The sequence below is a fragment of the Branchiostoma floridae genome, unplaced genomic scaffold (genome assembly GCF_000003815.2).
Source record: "Branchiostoma floridae strain S238N-H82 unplaced genomic scaffold, Bfl_VNyyK Sc7u5tJ_168, whole genome shotgun sequence".
Taxonomy (NCBI): Eukaryota; Metazoa; Chordata; class Leptocardii; order Amphioxiformes; family Branchiostomatidae; genus Branchiostoma; species Branchiostoma floridae.
The window spans coordinates 174,216-195,843 of record NW_023365788.1 but is presented as its reverse complement, the minus strand read 5'-3'; the positions used below and the strand labels follow the sequence as shown (position 1 = coordinate 195,843).

General features: G+C 41.4%; 2 protein-coding genes across 2 annotated transcripts in view; one reads left to right on the top strand and one right to left on the bottom strand.

Annotated features, from left to right (window-relative positions):
- The window catches only part of LOC118408529 (peptidyl-tRNA hydrolase 2, mitochondrial-like), a 5,667-nt gene extending 4,008 nt beyond the window's left edge, over positions 1 to 1,659 (bottom strand). Inside the window, exons 1-2 of the mRNA XM_035809349.1 lie at positions 1,388 to 1,659; positions 261 to 350 (exon numbers count right to left, since the gene is read on the bottom strand). Of these exons, the coding sequence (XP_035665242.1) occupies positions 261 to 350; positions 1,388 to 1,510 (213 nt within the window). The 5' untranslated portion in view covers positions 1,511 to 1,659. The remainder of the gene's footprint in view (positions 1 to 260; positions 351 to 1,387) is intronic.
- Positions 1,660 to 1,832: 173 nt separating this feature from the next.
- On the top strand, positions 1,833 to 21,481 carry LOC118408524 (anaphase-promoting complex subunit 7-like). Its single transcript, XM_035809344.1, has 18 exons — positions 1,833 to 2,011; positions 3,461 to 3,583; positions 3,852 to 4,022; positions 4,470 to 4,699; positions 5,241 to 5,328; positions 6,023 to 6,118; positions 6,446 to 6,534; positions 7,508 to 7,622; positions 8,558 to 8,603; positions 9,028 to 9,123; positions 10,579 to 10,679; positions 10,942 to 10,986; positions 11,320 to 11,432; positions 12,345 to 12,461; positions 13,912 to 14,026; positions 14,516 to 14,566; positions 16,231 to 16,310; positions 20,861 to 21,481. The coding sequence occupies exons 1-17, from the start codon at positions 1,946 to 1,948 to the stop codon at positions 16,288 to 16,290; spliced, it is 1,722 nt and encodes a 573-aa protein (XP_035665237.1). The 5' UTR covers positions 1,833 to 1,945; the 3' UTR covers positions 16,291 to 16,310; positions 20,861 to 21,481.
- Positions 21,482 to 21,628: the final 147 nt, after the last annotated feature.

Below are 21,628 nucleotides of genomic sequence, written 5' to 3'. Positions count from 1 at the left end.
GTCTAGACCGATCCAACAAGAAAAAACTTTTTTTATGGGTACACCATACCGGTGATTACTGGTACTCACTCCTAGTCTATATGTACAGGATAGGGAACAACAGACGTTTAACCGGAGAGTGAGTGAGTGTCAGTAAGATATGTTTATGTGTGTAATGTTTATATAATTAGACGAGTATTTCCCAAAACTTAAGTTAAATCACCGAGGGGCCCTCTTCTCCAACCATTCCTTTAAAAGATGTTTTAAAAGAAGTGTCAGACCTGTGCAGCAACTTTTCCTTTCCCCATCTTCAGGTCTTGTCTCACAACAAACACCATCTTGTACTCCCCCATCTCACCCATGGTAGAGTCCTGTAAGGAGGAAAGCAATGGTGGAAAAGGTGAAGTCTTCTTCTTCTTCTTCTCTTCTTCCGGTAAAGTCCAACTGCCGATGAGTTGGCAATGATTGACATGTCTGGGTCAGAGGTCACCACTATTTGATCAGTAGACGGTAGACTAAAGAGAAGAGGAAGTACTGGACACCTTTAGGGTGAAAGTGGACAGGAATGGGGACTGACTGGAAAGTCATCATGAAGAGATGTGATTGTGAAACACTCTTGATCATGAGGGATAAACAGTCTTGTCTCAACTCAACTATAAGCCCTTTCACAGAGATCAGAACGCAGGTGTAGTGACAGGGATTCTAGGCAATATGTCAAAGGTAAAGGTCCTGAAAAAGAAAAGAAACCCCATCTGGACATTGTTATGCAAATCGGAACAATGGTCGAAACAAGGCCCCTTCAAAATTAGCCTGGAATCCAGCCGTATTGTGCTTTGGTCGCTCCCTTGAGGTACGCTTCCTGCCAATAGGAAGCAGAGCGACCAAAGCACAACACGGCTGGATTCCAGGCTACTTCAAAATGACACGTTGCTTATGAATCCTGTCGCCGAACATGTGTTCTGATCACTATAAAAGGGCTTGTTGTTTAGATTTGTATAACAGTTATCCAGAACCTAATGGTGTCTTCAAAATGGAGGCATGTTCAGATAGGGGCCTCCATCAGTTTCACCTTTGAGTTTGACATATATTTACCCAGAATTTGTGTCCCTTGCGCATGCGTTTGCAAATATGCAGAAGGGCTTATCAGAATTCCAGTGAAGAGTTCACAAAAAAAGAGATGCGAAACTACAATAAACAACCCCCAAAATTTCAACAGTTCATATGCCTCCAACTCCAAGCAGACGTAGGGTAAGCTTTTGACTGACCATTTTTAACATCTCTCTACAGTTACGTTTCCTCACCTGCCCATAATAAGGGTAAAAAGAGTAAAACGACTTTAAAACATGCAAGGAAAACAGGAGGAAACCTTATAACAGTTATTGCTTTAAGATTAACACGTGCCATCTACCTGGTCATCTTGCATGTCGGCGCTATGAAGAATTTTCCTCCCAGTTCTGGACCTTAGCAGCCAGCCTAGCGCGATCCCAAACCCAACACCAGCCAAGAGTTGGAGACCCGATCCTTCTAACATTCTTTCAAGATTTCTGAATGGACAAAAATGTTCAAATTGGGCCAAAATTAACAAAATTTGAGTGAAAAGTAGGAATCGTGTGCATCAATTCAAACTTTCTTGGCGGGGAACCGTTCAACTTTACCCTTCGACCTAACAGCATCAAACCGCTAAAAATGTAACACAACTTTTAACACAGTCGAACATTTAATAATGTTTTTAAATATAATCTAGTTTTATGTTCAATTTAAAAAAAAATATATATCGACATGGTATCTTAAAATGCTAAAATTTAATCTCTTTTGTGTTTCACTGAGGTGAAGTTATTTGAATTTTTGTAGTTTGGATGCGGTATATTTCTGGGCGCCATTTTCATATTTGACATTTCTGGATTTGAATTTCGAGGATATTTTGTACATCTTTATCCCCCAGATTGTCCGTTTCTGCCCACTCACCATGACGCTGATAGAACAGGTGAAAGAGCTGCACGCGGAGGGACTATACTCCAACCTTAAAATCCTGGTAAGTAATCTGATTTGTGTTTATAATTTGGACGTCAAGAAAAGGTAGGAGGCTTGATTTTGAAAATTTGAGACTACTAAATGACTAAATGAATTAACGTTATACTAATAACTCATAGTTGGTAATGAAAATAGATGCAGACTATGATAATGGAGAGTATGTTGGGTAAGTGTACAAAAGTAGCAGGTTCAGCACTGGTGTTCAACGGGTCGAATCGGCCTCAGCACTGGGCGCCCAGTGCTGAAGAATTGTTCCAGTGCTGAAGCTTCCTCAGCACTGACATTCCAGTGCTGAACCCAATGCGAGCACTGGTTTTCCAGTGCTGAACTGTTGTCAGCACTCGGTTACCAGTGCTGAACTCCCGGCGGAGCGGCGGTGAGCCAGTACAGAGGTCATTTACAGAGTGCAGTACAGGCGTGACAGAGTGGGTGACTTTTAGTATATAATAATGATCTTCATGCAATATTTACTACTAATATATATTATACTAGACAAGTACTAGTCACTACTAGTACAGAAATAATAAATGATGATAATAATGATACCGGGTATATTTGCAGCCAGTAGCTATAGGTACCCATTGTGTTGAGTAATGAGGCAGATTAACGTGGTCGAGGCACGGGACCCCCGTTTTATTTCCCTCCCGGAAGATGATTTAGTGGACATTATGCTCCGCGAGGCTACAGCATCCGGTCGTCCTTGGTTGGTCTCCCATAAAGAAATGTATAGTTATAAAGTATAATGAGCCTGCATTTTATGTCTCATGAGTATGACTGAGTTAGGAGCAAATTATGTTTAGATGCTCCAGGCCCTGTAACTATTTAGCTCTGCCCGTTAAGACATGTTCCCTTCCCTGATCCCAGGCCAGCTAGCTGCAGTGCAACTGTTGTTTTTTGGCTCCCGCTTATAGCTCCCGCAAACAACAGTTGCGGAACCCCACATTTAACGAAATGAAAAAATCGCTGAATAAACGACCCGCTGCACTAATCCTCGGATCTCTGGATGTCCCTCACTTCCTAACAGCCTTTACCTGGCGAGCCGCTGGGTTTTGGGGGTCCAAAACTCCCTGCGCTACCCGTGCCGGCACTGTTTACGGCCTGTCCCCACTATTTTCATATCATCAGTCGACCCGCCATTGTTGTTGCTGGTCTCGTTCCCAGGGTAGTTCTAGTGGTTAGTGAGTGCAATATGTAACTACTCTAGGCACGAGAGGAACCCTGACGGGCAACAATGGCGGGTCGATTTTCATTTCTTTAAATGTGGGGGTCAGCAACTGTTGTTTGCGGGAGCTACATGTTTTGTATAAGCGGGAGCCAAAAAACAACAGTTGCACTGCAGCTACAGGCCAGCATGCCGTTGACTATGGGTGACCAGAGCAAAGACATGTTCCTGCTTACATATATGTCATGTTGACCATTAATGGTGTTGTTTTTATTCTATGTCCTCCAGGCCAGCATGTTGTTGACCATGAGTGACCACAGTACAGACATGTTCCCTCCCATGTGCAAGTACCAGCTGCAGGCGTACTTCGCTGACTCCCTGTATGAGACCTTGGAGTACAAGAGGGCTGAGGTATGTTCACATTAGCCTGGTATCTAGCCGTATTATAGCTCCCGAGTTTCTTCTGTCCTCTTTGCAAATACATCCAGCCGTATTATACATGTAGTTTCCGAGTCTCCTCTGTCATCTTCACAAATACGTCTGGCCCCGGTTCATTTACAGTAATACTAGTACTAGTAGTAGCAAAATATCAGTCTGTCAATTTACATGATGATCATGTATAACTATATAAGGTCTAAGGTCTATGATCTATGATCATGTATATATCTTCTGGCATCAGGCTATGTACAGGAAGGCCCTGCAGCAGAGGAAGGCAGCCAGTAAGAACAACCGTGCCAAGACCAGCTCCTCCACCCCCCCACAGCAGTGGCAGCCGTCAGAGGTGGACCTCAAGTACAGGATCTACCAGTGTCACATGCACCTGAAGGAGAACAGGGATGCCATGTCTATTGTGAGTTGTGGAGAGAGTTTCGCATGTACAGTCAAACCTGCGCAAGCGACCACCTCTACTTAGTGACCACCTGGCCATTACGACCGCTTTTTCTCGGTCCTGAAAATTTTCTCCGTTGACATAAGCATTAAAATTAAGCGGCCTCTTCACAACGACCACCTGGCCATGGCGACCGCCAATAATTGGGACCAAATCCCTGCCCATAACGACTGTGTCATTTTGAAGTCTTGAGGTGTCATCGAATTTCAATGATAATTAGCGCGATTTTGTGCCGAATCCGGCTAGTTTGCGTCGGATTATGACTACCATTATGATGTTAAGTTCAAAATAAAGATGCCGGTGGATGCACGTACGTGTGCTTGCTATTTTCCATTAAACACAACGTAACGGAATACATGTAACAGTTCTGTTACAATTGTCGCACAATTAAGTTTTCTCTGTGTCCAGTTGGAGAGTGTCCCAGCCAAGCAGCGCACAGCCAAGGTCAACATGGCCTTAGGGAAGCTGTACCAGAAGGCCGGAATGGAGCGGTCAGCAGTCTCCTGTTTTAAAGAGGTCCTCAGGCAGTGTCCACTCTCCCTGGAGGCCATCCTCTGTCTGCTGGCCCTGGGGGTCAAGGTGGCCGAGGTGGCCGGGATGACCATGGCAGGCGTACAAGGTCTCCAGAACTCAGAATGGTAAATGTAGACACCGAGTATACATTGTAATTGAACTTCAAACTCATGATAGTACTGTAAATGTATCTAAGTCTATGGGGATTTTATTTCACTGTAAGGAGAAAATACAGGTTTGCGACTCTAGTCATATACTACAAAGCAATGGGAACTTCTGGAACAGCCAGCCAGTTGGAAACAACTTACATGTACTATTGACTGGGTAAATACAGATGGGCTGAACATTGGAGTGTGTTCTTGTAGTGCTGGCATTATCACCTGTCACAGATCTAGCCATATCTACCCTCTGGATTCGTACTCAAAAATATTCCACCTCTACAACATACATTTGTGTTGGTGTTCCTTTCAATTACTCACTCACTACCCGGTTTAGCGTCTGTTGTTCCCTGTCTTGCAAGGGTTGGACGTTTCGCCAAGTCTTGTCGGTCTGATTGCTGCTCCCCATCTGCCTCGGTCAAGGGGGTTGGCTTTTTTCAAGTGCAGTTTCTTTGATGTGAGAAATAACTGCTGTAGACTCTGACCAAGTCTCTTGTCTACCGTTCAGGTTGTCATCTTGGATCAAAGGCCATGCTTATATCACCACTAAGGACTACAGCAGGGCCATCAACACATTCAACACACTGGATAAAAAGGTACGTGTAGGAATGGACCCTGTGCCAAACTCCCAAGCATAGGGTGAAAAGGAGGGTCGGGCCATAAAACATTTTTACATAAATTTTCTAACACTGTTTTCATGTTGTTTGTGGCTGGGATCACTTGTTTCTATAGTGACAGAAAACCCTGAACTCTTTTTGGACAGATTTTCAAAGTGACAAAGAAACCTGATTAGCTCCTGTTGATACTTCTCATGTTTATAAATCCTGTCTCAGATTTCAACGTGTGCAAACTCTGCAAAGAGAGGTTCATTAGACAGGGCTCGAAATCCTTTTTTCTGCATACCTGCATAGCACTGGTGCAGGTAATATTGAAAATTACCTGCACCACACTGAATTTAGAAAGTATGGATTGTACTGTCAGAAATTGTTCAGGAACCATAATGATTGCTATTTTTTCTTTAAAATTTATACTTTATAGGTGGTAATAGTCAATGCAGCTACATGTAAGAACAATCCATATACAAAAATGTACACCTACATCATAAGACATTTATGTATAAAACCCAGTACATGGACCGCCAGTGCAGGTTAGGTGCAGTTAGACACCAGAAATACCTGCACAGCTCTAATTTTACCTGTACTAACCTGCATATGCAGGTGGTATTTTGAGCCCTGTTAGAGTTTGTGTTACACATACAGACTTACACACTGCCATATTTTGTAATTGCAGACGCTGTTACGAGATAACCTTGAAGTCCTAGGAGCCTTGGGCGATAGCTTCTACAAGGCAAATGACTACAAGAACGCTGTTGCCAAATTTGAAAGGGTGAGCATTTGTCTATTCTTTGTATTATCGATAGAAATTTTGTTGTGAACATTCTTATTTGACCCCTAACACTCCTCCCTTCTCGACGTTCTCGAAAAGCGACCCAACGGCGGAATGGAGTCAAAATAAAGGCACAAACAAACAAACAAAAGGGTGAGTGCTATAAATGCAACTAAAAGAGTTTCATTTCACGGTTGCAGGAAAATGTCTAGTCAGATACTGTAGTCAGATAGTATATAATTATGTAATAAAAAAATTGTCTTGGTGCTTTTGAGTTTGCAGTAAAGCGGAAATTACTCTAACTTTTTTCTGGTCTGTGTGTTTCAGATCCACATGCTGGACCCGTACCTGCTGAAGGGTATGGACCTGTATGCCTCCCTACTGGCCAAGGAGAACAAGGCTGATGAACTCCAACAGTAACTATTCAACAAATCCTAAATAGCTTATCTTTTACATTCTGATGTATAAACTGGAAGCTACTTCACCGTTTTCTAGCCCATATTTTATTTTAGTGTAATTATGGTATGGTGAGGTAGCAAAACCACCAATCGGGGGATGTGTGAAGAGGGGTCTTCGCACTTCCACAGTAAAAACATTTTGAAAATGTAGGGTAAGAAGTTGACACTGTAAGGGTACCCATGTACATTATTTTGTAACTTGATGGATGTTTTTTTGTTTGGTTGGTTGTTTATATCAACATTTTTTACATGTGCAGTTGATCAGACATCGCTCCATGAATAAAGTAACTAGCAGATTACCACAGTTGTACACTGTTTGAAGACAAGAGTATTAGTAGTGGTCCTCATTTAGCGTGATGGTTGCAAATATAATAGCATAGTGGCCCATTACACTGAAAACGCAACAGCTAGATCCCTGTCAAAGGGATGATGGATTAGTGTTGTAATAACTTAATAATCACCAGGTGTATTTTGCCAGCCAGTAGGTACCCATTATGAGTAATGAGGCTGATTAACGTGGTCGAGGCACCTCCTCGAGCACGGGACCCCCGTTTTACGTCCCTCCCGGAAGACGATTTCGTGGAAACTTCGTGAGGCTACAGCAATCCGGACGTCCTTGGTTGATTTCATAGTGTGCAAATGTGCATGACTTTGCAAAGCCAGGACAGGAATGTCACATGCTTATTATAATAAATACATTTATATTTCTTTCAACAGATATTGTGATACTTGGGGTCTACAGCCCCAGAGTACGAAGAAAAAAAGAAAGGGCTGGTAGTTAGTTTAATTATCATGTTGCTGTAAAATCAATTGGGATCAAGTTGGTCAAGAGAACTAAAAAAGATGTGGACAGTTTAAAACCGAGGCCACTCTGCACTGTGAAAATGCAGCAACAAAGATTAACTTTTGTCTTATTTTCTTTTCTTGTCAGGCTGGGAACAGCTCTGTTCCAGGTGTCAGACAGACAGCCTGAGCCGTGGATCACCCTGGGGTACCACTGTGCCTGCGTCAAGAGACACACACGAGCCATCTACTTCGCAGCAAAGGTGAACACAGGCGTCGTTTACTCTCTTCCACTGGATATATTTCTTCCAAGCTAAAAATAAATTTCATTCTGTGTCTAAAGAGGGCTGAGGTTGCTGGTGTGACTGTGAGAGATTGCATAAAGCCATTTGAGGGAGATTCAGCAGGGTTGGACAAGTCTACCAGCCCTATTGGCAAGTGAAAGTGCTGATCGGACAAGTGCATGTCCTTCCCCACTTGCCCGATTGGGCAAGTCAGATTTTTCCATGAATGAGATTTTGATCTACTTGTTACTTTTCACAATCATGGCATCAAGCAAATATCAAGAAAAATACAGCCAAATCACAAATGAAAAAAGAATTCTATTGCTGGAAGTTAAAACAGTCATGTAGGAAAATTTTGGGCAAGTGAAAAGTTCAGAAAACTTGTTAAACTCTGTTCAGGTGTTTGCCTGCAGGCATCAAACATGAGAGTAAAAGAACCCAATACACCAGTTGCAAGAAGAAAAGGGCTCAGAGTTGGACAGGTTATCTAAAATTCACTTGTCCTATTGGGCAACTACATAATTTACTTGCCCAAACCAACTTAACTCTAAATGACATGCCATGACTTTGAAATGTGTACAAGTTAGGAATCAAATCTCACTCTTGCTTGCCCGATCAGGTGACACATGACACATGTACTTGCAGCATTGGGACAATCTGACTAGTGGACAATCACACTAGTAGTCCAACCCTGTGGATGACCCAATGTGCATGCTTGGCTGATATGCAAACCAAAGTCACATTGCACTGAGCCTCATATATAGAAACTTAAAACCGATCATTCACATGTACGTGTACCCCAAATTGATCGATAATGACTGCTTTAGAATAATCTTTCTTTTGCATTCTGCTTATGACTGCGTCTTTTGCACAGATTTACATGTAGCTTAATGAGTATTTGTTACTCTTCACAGGCATACCAGCTTAATCAGGAAAGTGTCCAGGCTCTTCTTCTCAAAGGTATCAGTCACTGTTACTGTCTTACATGTCAATGCTTTTCAACTTTGTGAGCATTGTGATATGCGTAGATCTGCTAGAAAGTTTTAGTTGACTTTGATTCACAACCTACGCTTTTAATGATTTATGAAGAACTTTGGTCGTTCTAACCGGCTCTAAGTCTAATTAAACTTTGAATACAGACTTGGATTAATTCTTTTACATGCTCAAGGTGTTTGAGGACAACCACACCTTGAGTATATGAAAAAAGCATGAAACTTATCAAAAAGAGTACCTTCCGGTGTGAGTGGATCAAATGAGTTTGTCAAGATGTTCAGTACAGACCTGGTGTGTTACACCATGTCGAGGTGGTTAAGAGCATGGTGCAGTGCAAAGAAAAAAGAAAGGAGTATCAAGAATTCTTACTGAGAGCCCAATTGTCCCCCAGGTTCCACCTTGCAGCAGATAGAGAAGACACAAGAGGCTATCCTGCACTATCGGGAGGTCATGCGGATGGTACCTGATCGTCTGGAGTCGTACGAAGGTGACTGTTTTATTTCTCCTATCTCCTCTAGATCTCAGTCCATTCTAAAGAACTCAAAGTTTACATGCAGGGCTCGAAATTCAATTTTGGGGTTAGGTGCACTGGTGCACCCAGCTTAACAAATTGGGTGCACCAAAAAAAAAGTTGGGTGCACCACTTAAATTTAAGTAGAATGTCAAGAAAACCTAATAACAAAACTTAGTTACAAGCTATCAAAGGCTTATACAAGTAACATGACCGACATTTTTATTATCTTTCTAACACTTAGATGTCAAGAATATGATGTATACTAGCATACATGATATCTTTCCATAAATAAACCTAAGAAAATATTTGGGTGCACCCTGTGCACCCACTGAAAAAAATTGGGTGCACAGTTCCAATTTTGGGTACACCTGGGTGCACATGCACCCAGTTTTTCGAGCCCTGATATGTCAACGAATGATAAACCTAAAGGTAGTAAGATCCAGAATAGTCTGCTTTAGTTCTTCAAGACCATCGCTACAGGTGATATATACAATCATAATATCCATTACCTTGAGTAACTGCTGTTGGGGGATACATATATAATATATGTAATACCTTTATCGATGATCTTGACTAATAAATACAGACTATTCTGGACAGTAGGGTGTTGGCAATGCTCAGAACAGAAAAAAACAAACACAGGATTCTATTGTAGTAGCAGGGCCATGTTCCATTGCTCTTACAGGCCCAAATTTGATTATGACCTACGAATTCCCTGACACACACAAATGTACCTATGCACCTACTATATATAGACACATTTTATTTTTTTTTTTGGTTCTCCTGTCAATTGGACAGATGAGGAGGCAGACAGGCTGTTTGCCTGACCTGCACATGACTTTTTATGGTGAAGGAGGGGTGTGCAATTCCTTCTCCACCCTCTCGTCTACTGGAGCACTGAGTTTCACAGGGGCAACTGTATGCAACGTGTGAGGCGGCTCCAGCAGATGCAGCTTTGTTGTTTGGAGTATCCGTCTCCTAGGAGGACTTCTAACCAAGGATGTAAGGGGTTCCTCCTACCCCCGACTCGTGTGCCATGGCGGGTGCCGCTCATGTCCGAACATGCCCCTAAGGCCTGTCTCGGCCACAAAGCCCCACCAAGGCCACACAACTCCACTAGCCGCAGCTAGATACTCATTTACACCTGAGTTAAGTGAGGGAAGTCGTGTAAAGTGCCTTTCCCAAGGGCACAAGATCGGTGACACGGAAGCAGGATTCGAACCCGCAACCTCTCGGTCTCGAGCCGCAAATGCTGCCACTGCACCGCGCGGTCCCACTGACATACCAAATAGCAATCACATGTAATTACTGTATTGCAGGGACGTCCCTGTAGGAGAGCCACACCTCAAACACATTAAAGAACAAATTTGGGGTAAATCTCAATTATAGTTATTTTTAATGAATAAAGTACATCACATGCTGTTTCAGGGCTGGTGGAATGCTATCTATCCAATGGTAGGAACAGAGAGGCTGTGAGTGTAGCTCTAAATGCCTGCAAGACTCTGGGATACACACCGTCTACACTTACTGTGAGTACCATAATAATTAACACTAATAGGTTGAAGATTGATACACATTGCAGCTGCCATTTGTAGAAACTGCCTATACATGTAGGTGTCTAACATTGCCAAATTTCAGTTGAGACAGTAATAAGGAAACAGTGTAAAATCAGTATTTATTTGTAGATGTATTACAATGTAGGCTATATTTTTGTTTCAGGATGGAGGTTTATGATAAAGTTATGCATTTTTTGTTTATCATCACTTTATGAAAATTTTTTTCCCTTTTCAGTTATATGCCTCTGTTTTGATGGAGGATCCTGTCTCACAAGACAAGGTATGTAAAATGTAACTTTGCAGACAAAATTGAAATTTCTCCAGTATTGCAACTGCGTTCAAATAGTTATCTATTGTGTAGCTTCTTAGAAGTATTCTGATATATTTATGAAATAATGCAGAACACACGGAAAGAAATAAGGACATGCATGTGCCAGATCTTCCATAGGATGGATAAGAGGCAAGGATATTTGCACTATAATATATGTGTTAAGTTCCCTTTTCATCAGATTGGTAGAATATAGGATATAGAATTCTTGTACACAACCAGGATATACTTACTTTGCTTATTCTTCACAGCTTCTAATTGGAGTTCTGTCATGTCTGTCTACAGGCGAAAAGCACACTAGACAGGGCATTGTCCATCAAACCAGATTATCTGAAAGCTGTGACAATGAAAGTGAAGATACTGCAGATCAAGCAAAAATATGAGGAGGCCATAGAACTGTAAGTATAATTATAGATAATACTACTGCATGGAATGTTCAATATCACCCGAAAGTACCAACCCAACCACCTATGGAACCACTCGATGAAGGCTGGAGAGAGGTACCATGAGAATCCCAGGACTGAGGTTGATGGTTGGACCGAGGTGATAAACAGAATACTGAAAATGCATTTAAGTTCCCTGGGATTTAATTTCGCGGTAGCGGGAAAATGGACTTTTCGCGGTGGATTTAAGTTCGCGGTAACACCATAGACTGCAGTCTAATACCATAATAGAAAAATGTTCACGTTGGATTTAAGTTTGCGGTGAAGTGGTCACCGTGAAAACCGCGAACATTAATCCACAGCGAACATTTCTGCATTTACAGTATACCGTCTTGTATTCTTTTGTGACCCACCCAAGAAAACAGGTTTTAATACATATTGTGCCAGAAGTTGAGAAAATTTGCATGCAATTGGTGTCCTGTCTTGAAACAACAAATTCTAACAACATCATTTCCAATGCCCAAATTTAAGCAGGAATTAGTATTACTGATAGCAGTGTACTCAGTGCACTGGAAGTGCGTTCCAATCATACTAAATATACTAAAGCCTACATGTATATGAAAACAGTAGAATTCCATGTGATGACCCAAGTTATGATTCTATAGCACCTGTATCAACCCAGGTACACGTAAATGTATGACTATGAAATATTTTTGTAATACTTAAACTAGATGCTCAAGTATATTGTAGCGCAACTCCCCATCTGACCGATGATGATGATAATGACATTGTATTTGTAAATTTTTATTCCTCCTACAATTTTTATTACACCTACAATAACATTTAAAAGTTGGTCGTGCTAAATCTCTGATGAATTGCTGTCAAATGGAGAAATTATCATTCTTGCTTCCCATGTTGTTTCTGCAGGCTGCGGAGTCAGCTGGTGAACCAGAGCCTGTGTGTCCTGCACCAGCTGTTAGGGGACTGTCTGTCTGCTGTCAGTGACTACCAGGAGGCACTGGATCAGTACAGTATAGCACTCAGGTAAGGTGAAGTCTTGTGCTTTTTAACTGCAATGTGACTCACATTGGGACATGTAGGACCTTATGACACTGGTCAGTTCAAATTTATAAAAACAGAAGCTATCTGGAATCTTCAGAAATGTTTAATTTCTGCCTACAAGTGTGGTATCAGCTAAAAGCTCTCTTCGTTGTGAAAGTAGTCATGTAAAAATTATTAGTCAGTGATATTCATATCCCTTGACCTCTGTATGAGTCGTTGGGGCACCATGACTCCATCCACTATTCTCCTCCACCTGTCTCTATCCTCCGCCGCTCTTATGGCTTCTGCTAAACTCAGCCCGATCCATTCTTTTATGTTGTCTTCCCATTGTTTCTTCTGTCTTTCTCTTTTCCGGCTTCCTGGGACTGTCCCTAGTATGGTTTTTGCAAGCCTCGACGACCTTGTCGCATGACCAAACCATCTCAATTTGTGCTTTTTCACTGTTGTCAAGAAGTTGTCATGTGGCCCTATGGCTTGTACTACTTTATTGTGGACTCCCTTGTTAGTGACACGGTCTAAGCATGTATAACCAAAGGCTTAAAAATTGGCACATACTGAATGATTTCAAGACCAAGAGGTCACAGAACTGATGTAATCCCTGGTGTCTCTTGGAAAAGGTACATTACACGGCTTTCCTTCCTCCACCCAGGTGTAAAATCTGGTATATGACTTCGGTTGGGGAGGTACAATGTACATATAGAAGGTAGTGGAAGGAGAGGGATGGGCTCTACCTTCCAATCCTATGCCCTTAACAATATACATGAATTCGTACACGAAGTGAAGCGCTTACCAACAAGCTTTCAATCAGTCCTCTGATCCTTATCAAGTCGAAATGACCCAAAGCCTAAGTCACACATCCAGACAGGATGCTCGGCAGTTGGTATCGGCCCCCGTCTCGGTTGAGGGAAGGTTTGTGGGCTCTGATGTAAATGGCCTCTTTCACTCCCCTGAGAAAGTAATCCTGTTCGGAATCAAGTATCTTCACCTTGTCGAAATCCTTTTTTAAACATTTTCTAACTTGAGATGTAAATACCTAAGACCACACAATATTTGTTGTTTCTCGTATTTCCCGGCCCAATTTTTTCTGTTCTGAAAAAAAAAAATTCAAAATGATGGCCACACCTCACGCGAAAATTCACTGCCTCTCCTTTCTATGGGTTTCAAATTCCAGTCGCTGTACGTGCCTATTTTGTATGGTACGTTTATCATTTTTCTTCAAACTTTGAACTTTGCTATCAGGGATCCCCTAAATGTTGAAATGTCATTATTTCTGTTGTGAAACTTGAGTAAGCCCCCTGATCTCTCTGACCCCAAACTTTTTGCAAATTTTTTTTTCTTTTTGACCGATTGACCCAATTTTTTTCTGAAAAAATCTGAGAAAGTACAAATAAAATTGGTGTGGCCTTAAACAGTGATATGTTTTTCCCTTCAGCATTGACCCGACTGACCAGAAGTCCCTGGAAGGTTTGCAGAGAATAGAGAAGAATGGGAACAACCTGGAGGCCAATCAGGACGAGGATGTGGATGCTATGGAGGATGAGGAAGAGGTTGGTTGGTTCTTCATCCTGTCGGCATCAATTTTATATCTAGAAATATATCAAATTGGTATAACTGATATGATTTAGATCATTAAGATCATGCATTTCGTATGGATATGAAAACACATTTAGTGTTACAGTTATATAATAACTTGTTATCTTTCTCTTGATTTGTTGATATACATGAAATGTATTGTACGAACTGCCAGTGACACCAGCATATAAGCTGTTATAGCAAATATGAAGAAAGGATTCGCTGTAACAGAACATTACAAAATTAATGTGGATAAAATATTAGCTGTCACAATAAATATGAACAATATATGTTAAGAATTACAGGTTTGTGATAACAAAACCTGTACTGGATTCTTTAAAGGCAAATTACTGGGTGGAAAACGTCCGTTATTTTGTTGAAAATATTGCCTCTCTAGTGTAGTGGTATCCCATGTTACAGGAAGGTTTTCCTAATTGATATTGTTTATTGATGTGTTTCTACAGGCAGAGCTGTTGGGTAGTGATGCAGAGGCCCAGTGGTCTGACCAAGAACAGGTAACCTACACAAATTATCACTGGTGGAGATATACACACATTACTATCATGACAACATGTTTGTGTGTTTTGCATACTGTGTGCATTCATGATCGTCTTAGTGATTCCCCTCGCCCCTGCTTTACCCACCGATCCCTATTTCTCAAAGTACCGTAAAACTTAAAGACACAAATGTTTGCGGTGGTTTTATGTTTGCAGTTTTTGGACTGACTGCTTCGTTGCAAACTAAAAAGTAGATTTTTGTTCTGTCCTATTCTTGCTTACCCCTTGTTAAAGGAAGTTTATTTGCAAGTTCTTGCCCGAGGGCTAATTGCAACATGAAACATACAGAAAATATAATAAACATGTATAAAATGAAATACTTTGGTATAGATAACAATGGTGACAAGTGTAAACGAGTGACTATTCTATCAATGGTATGGACTGCTGAGAGCTACAATCTACGTATTTAGGGTTTGACTTCTTTTCTGGAAGCAGTGGAAGACGAAGTGTCCCACTTTTTCTATGATGCGTGGGTTACAGCCTTGTCACAAACTTTTAGAGTAGGGGGCTAATATATGTAAGTAGCAGGCAAGCCGCATAGTGGCTTGCGGCGAGCCACGAAATTTTTTTAAATTTAGACCCCTAAATATGGTTTTGGGGTGTATTTTTTGTAACTTTTATTGTTATCTTTTAACTTTGAATTGACAAAAAAATCCTAAATTTAAAAAAAAAATTGGGCATAGGTTCCCCGCTATGACCCCTAACCGGGGGCCAACAGTGCCTTCAAGTTCAACAAGTGGAACAGTATACACAACTCCAAGTAATATATTTCCTGCTTGGAACTTGAGGCAAGTATTCATGGAAAAATGTTGAAAACATTGTTCATTCCTGTTAAAACCTTCCACATGCATCGAAAATTCGTCAGAATGACTGGGTTTTGACAGGATTTTCAGATCCCCAGAGATCCAGTAACCTATCAGAAAACTGCCAGAGGTTTATCGAAACAAATTGCTGGGGGATTTTGTAACGGAGTGCACTGGACTTAAACTTTTATTTTTTGAAATTTTACCCCAAAGTAGCCGGCGGGAAAAGTGTAAGTAGGCGGTGAAAATCGCCGCCTGCCGCCTTGTTTTGACAAGGCTGGGTTATGTGACGTTAACAGCGTTATAGTTTTGTTTTCGTCGGTAAGCGTTTGGAAATTTTTGTGGAATTTGCATGCCTCTTCAAATAACTCATTTCTTTCCTGATCGTTAGAGAGGCAGTTAGAAATAAAATGTATTTCGTCTTCCACCGGTTTTGCCATACAATGGTTACAGGTTCTTTCGCCCACAGGTAGCTTTTTGTACCGCCCTCTCTCAATTTCAAGGGGGTGGGCGCTAATTCTAAGTTTGCACATTGCCGATCTGACCTCGAATTTATCTAGTAACGTTAAATAAGTTTCCATTGAGTATCCCTTCTTTAGTTTCTTGAAAAATCTTAACTTACCATTATCTGTGGACAGTCTAATAGATGAGAAAATGTCTGGATATATATATCTTCTAACCTTTTTCTTAACGATGTACATATATGCTTATTGTCTAGCTGTGAATTCATAGAGTTCCATAGGTAAGAGTAACCAGTATTGTCTAGAATTTCCTTTACGTGTTGTAACCAGTATTTCTTACGGCTGTTATTCGGTATAGATTGCTGACAGAGTAAAGCGTCTACTTGTAAGGGATGTGTTGAGAAGTCCAACTGTTTGAGGCGCAGCCAATACTTAACTGTACGTATGGATATATCTATGTCTATTGGGTACATTCCAAGCTCTGCTCTACTAGCTATGTTACTTGAATTTCTATGTACACCGAGAACATTTTTACAAAAACGGTTCTGTGTAATTTCTGCTGGGCAACTGTCATCTGAATAAGCTTTACCCCAAATCTCACAACCATATAATATAATAGGTTTGATACATGTACTAAATAGTTTGAGCAGAGCCTTTGGAGACAGAGATGAATGCATCAGGGATTTGAGACTGAAAATGGCTTTGCGTGCTTTCAAGGACAGTTGTTTCTTTGCTAGAGAATAGGTACCTGAGGGGGCTAATGTCAGGCCTAAGTAAGAATAGGAGGTTGCAATATCTATAGTATCTTTACCGAAAGTAAAATTTATGTTTTTGAAGGTTCGTCCGAGTTTGTTGAAAATCATAACTTTGGTTTTCTTTAGGTTCACCTGAAGTTTCCATTTTTCGCAAAAAGCATGGAGTTTATCCAGAGCGCATTGTAAACCTGTTTCAGATTCTGAAAACAACACTACGTCGTCAGCATATAGCAGGGAGGATACAAGTAGATTATGCAGGGAGGGTGGGGCACAGTCAGGGCTGTCTAAATCTTTTACCAGGTCATTTATGAATAAATTGAAAAGGGCAGGGCTGAGGTTACACCCCTGCCTTACGCCTCTGTCTGTTGTGAATAGGGGTGTCAGACCAGCTGGCGTTTTAACACATGTTTGTGGGTTGCTATACATGGATTTTATTACACTGTACAATTTTCCGCCTATACCTGAGTTCAGTAATTTATAACGAAGACCTTCCCGCCAAACACTGTCAAATGCTTTTTTAAAATCTACGAAGCATGCATACAGGCGTTTGTTAGTGTTATTGTATTTAGATATTAATGTGTCGATGACAAAGAGGTTATCATTAGTTCCAAAGTTATTTCTGAAGCCGGCTTGGTTGGCGGAAATGAGATAATTTTCATCTAGATAGTTAGTAAGACGTTTGTTAATTACAGTCGTGAACAGCTTAGCGAGGCAGCTAATGACAGAGATCCCCCTATAATTATTGGGATCATCTTTGGGGCCACTTTTGTGTATTGGGACAATGTGACTTTCGCCCCATTGTTTAGGAAAGTGGCCAGAAGACAAAAAAAGGTTAAAGAGCTTAGTTAGCGGTCTTGTAAGTATATGGGCTGCACATTTGATCATTTCATTAAGTATCAAATCGTTTCCAGAAGCTTTGTTGTTCTTTACTTGGGAAATTGCTTGTCTGACTTCGTTTTGTTGAATTTCAGCATCTAAACTGTTCTGACTAGCGGAGTTGTTCTCGAGTTCTGCCAATTTGGTTTTAATCTGGGCATGGAAATGATTGTCGCTTTTAGAAATTTGGGACTTCGTGTCGCTTCCGTATAAGTTTTGGAAGTGGTTGTGAAGTGTTTGTTTGTCAATTGTTTCTTCATCTTTAATGATGGAGTCATTTGATTTAAACTGTTTGACTAAGTTCCAAAACGTTGTGGGGTCTTTGGTAGATAGGGAATTAAGTTGTTGAAGGATACCATTTCTGTAATCTTTCTTGGTTTTCCGGATTAATTTCATATATTCTTTTTTCTTTTTGAAATACTGGCCCCTAATATAGGGGTCCCGGGGATTTTTAGAGAGCAGTTTGGCCAGTTCATATATGTTACGTCTGGCAGTAGAACAGGTCTCCGTAAACCATCTCTTTTTACTTTTCCGTTTGTTTTCTTTCCGTCTACCTGGCTTTTTACAGCGTAGTGTTAAAGACTTTTTACCCGCTTCTTGTAGAGGCGATACGAAATCACACAGCGCGCTCTCAAGAGAATTGGGGGTTGTCCCGTAGCTCCTACTGATGAAATTATCTATCTATCTATGGCATTAAATTTATGTTTCGAATCAGAGTCCCATACTAATTTACAGTAGGGACGCAAGGGAAGGTCAGAGTTAGTAGTCTGTGCATAAGATTGCTTAGCATTACAATGTAGAATAAGAGAAAGTTTACAGTGGTCAGATAGTGGTGTTAGCGGATGAACATGGAAAAAAGAAGTTTTGCGGAGAAGGATTGTTTCACTTGCGAGGACATAGTCGACTACGCTAGAACCTTTAGGTTGGTAGCACGTGGGTTTTCCAAGTGAATCGCCGGGGGTCCTGCCATTTAGAATTCTTACTTTGCTGTTGATACACAGGTCGATCAAGTTTTTACCGAAAGGGGTGGGGTTACCTAAATCCATGTTATTACGATTGAGCGGATGGTCGATGTTGTAGTCTACGGGGAGGCTGTCAATAGGACCATCGTCTGCGATATAATCTTTCAGATCGCCCACACGTGCATTTAAGTCGCCTCCTACTATAACCTCGCCATAGTTTTGGTAGTAAGCTATTTCGTTTTCAAGTTCGTCAAATATGTCATAAGTTCTATTTGAATGGATTGTGGATCTATTCGGGCTGATATAAACTGATGCTAGGTAGATATCTTCTTTCATATTCAACAATTCTTTGTTTACTTTAACCCAAAGAATGTCCTTGGATTTGCTGTCTAATTTTGTAACGAAGTTTTTGTATTGCTTTTTAAACAGGAAAATAATACCGCCGGAGCTACGTTTGGCTTTCTTAGTTTTGGTTCTAGTGCTACTGAAACATAGAAAGTTAGGAAAATGTTTCTCACCTTCATGCCAGGTCTCTAGTAGAGAAAAGAAATCAAACCCTTCTATTTGGCTTACAAAATCACTATCTTCTACTTTTCTACCGAGTCCATGTACATTCCAAAAGCCAAAGGATATCCCGTGGCTTTTGGAAGCAGTTCTACAGTTCCTGTTTCTCTCGCTGTGTGTATGACACATCAGTTAGAACCTTGAGGTCTTCCACTGGGTCTGGAGAATGTTCCGTGTGGCCCGCTGTTGTAGGGCGGTGGTGTTCCGTAGGGTCCGCTGTTGAAGGGCGGTGGTGTTCCGAAGGGTCCGCTGTTGTAGTGCGGTGGGACTCCATATGGTCCGTTGTAGTGTGGTGGTCCGTTGTTGTAACGTGGTGGTGGTGGGGGACGGACCCACATAGGGTAGGGAAGGTTGCCACCATAGGCTTCCGTTATGGAAGGCCACTCCCTGTTCCATTCAGTATACATGGGGGAGGGGTGGTAGGGACCGGAGTGTTCATCAAAGGGGCTCGGCATGTACTGCGACTGGTAGGCCTGGTTGTACCCTTGAACGGGCGGTGCCTGTCTATCGCGTTCACGGGAATCGTGCGGGGCAGCCTCGCGCCTGGTGTCTTTACGTGGGGTGTGTCCCTGGTGACCTTGACGCGTCATACTCGGTTTTGCAGTTCTCCTTCCCTTAGGGCGATCGTACCGTCTGTTCTGTTGCCGCGGGGTAGACGGCGAACTGTTCAGGTTTTCCTGACGTCGCTCATTCGCGACTGGGTTTCTTGGCTGCAGTCCGAGAGGACCCGTGGCTTGTTTCTTGATGTTGTAGGCAAGCACTCGGACGCCATCGGCGTTCAGGTGATATCCGTCTCGCTCGAACATTACTTCGTTGTGGACGTCATTGCTCCACAGTTTTGCGTGGTTCACGAAGGTGAAGGCGGGGTTTGCCTGGCACCTGTCCTGTAGGTGATTGTTGATAGCTGTGATGTCTTTATTGATTGCTGGATTCTGACCGGTGGCTCTCCTGGGGGGTACAGCAGAAATCACCACCTCAGCGTTAGGGAACAGGGATTGGGTGGCGCTGATGGTCGTGTCGAAGTCGTCGACTATCTCTGCTGTAGACTTAGTTACAGTGTCGTTGGTCCCTACACGAAAGATAACTGTGCATGGAGGGAACTTCTCTTTAGAAATTGTCTCCAGGGTAGACAGGGTATCTGAGAGGGTTGGAGCCCAGTATGGCTTCGGCACGTCAGCTGTCGGGCTAAGCAGTCCTGGTTTGAGCTTCTGTGCGTTTGAGTCTCCGATTATCACCACGCGTTTTGACTTGTGTGTAGAGTGCTGGGGACGCGGGTTGGGGTGGGCCTTGTTGTTAGTGATGGACTGTATCAAGGCTTTGGGATCCGTGTCTAGATCTGTGGTTGGGGAGTCTTGTAGAACCTCAAACCTATTTGTGGTGGCGATTGCGTATTCCTGGATCACTCTGTGTTGGCTACACGGGGGCTGACCATCGATTGTAGACTTGGCCTTGTCCAGGATGACGTCTTTCATATTAGTTAAATATTAGCTAATTATTAGTTAAATAACTACACGTGTCTACTATTTGTAATACATACATGACACGTGTACATGTATAGTGCACAATACTGTAAAGAGTTGGATGTGCCTAGGCCTGTTATGGTGAAGACACACAAATAGTAATAACACATAAAGGACAATTTTGACAGAGTCAATATTTGTCAAGAAGTCCAGTGTCCACAAGGTTAGGTATGGTTACATATTAAATGACACACACAGTTAAATTATTGAAAATTCAAGTAGCAATTGCATCTCACATTCTCAGTGGTTGCAAGTTGCTTCTCAAATGTTTGATGTTTTTAAATATTATTGGGTATTTCTTTCCTGTTTAGTGGTATGGAGTGCAGTAGGTCAACCTCAACATCCCTTGGGAAGACACCAGAGGAAGAGCTTACAGAACTTTGGAGTTTACTTTTTTTTTTAAACTGTATAAAATCATGATAATATCAACAGTTTACAAGTTAAACACAACTTTAATATGTGGAATAGGTATTACTCTCTTAAGCCAACTGGACTATTTTACTCAAAAGTGACAATAATGAAATCAACTTGTAAAATAAAATGAAATGGAACAATAAATGTGTTAAGGAATAAGGTAAGCAGATGGTAGTAAAACCATAGGACAGGCCAGAAAATGTCCTCACCAGTTTTCTTTTTAATGTTGACTAATTAATTACTTTGAACTAGGCTATCTCATAAATTGCATAAGTCCTTGATATATCTGATGTATCATGGCCTGCTATAACTGCAAAATGGATTGAAACTAACTTGGATGGAACCAAGGTTATATTTACATGATAAACTAGCTATACATAGCTTGAAATGATAAATTTTTACTATGAATTATTAAACGTACAGATTAAGTATAAACCTTGACTTTTTTGTGTTGTGTTTTGTGTTTCCTTGAAAAACAGGTTGGTTTCTTCTGTAAATAAAGCTTCATGTAACTCTATGTTAGAGTCATTATTACCTCCATAAAAACTAGAGGTATAGTTTTTGGTGCATCTGTCAATGTGTGAGTGTGTATTTGTGCCTGTGTGTGTGTTTGTGTTTCTGGATATGTGTGGTCAACATCCTAATCTTAAACTTAGGATCAACTT

What these genes read in the sequence shown, in the direction of transcription:
- LOC118408524 (XM_035809344.1), top strand. Translation starts at nt 1,946, where the DNA reads ATGACGCTGATAGAACAGGTGAAAGAGCTGCACGCGGAGGGACTATAC. An exon ending in ACTCCAACCTTAAAATCCTG is followed by an intron (nt 2,012 to 3,460) that starts GTAAGTAATCTG and finishes TATGTCCTCCAG; the next exon opens with GCCAGCATGTTGTTGACCAT. An exon ending in ACACACCGTCTACACTTACT is followed by an intron (nt 10,680 to 10,941) that starts GTGAGTACCATA and finishes TTCCCTTTTCAG; the next exon opens with TTATATGCCTCTGTTTTGAT.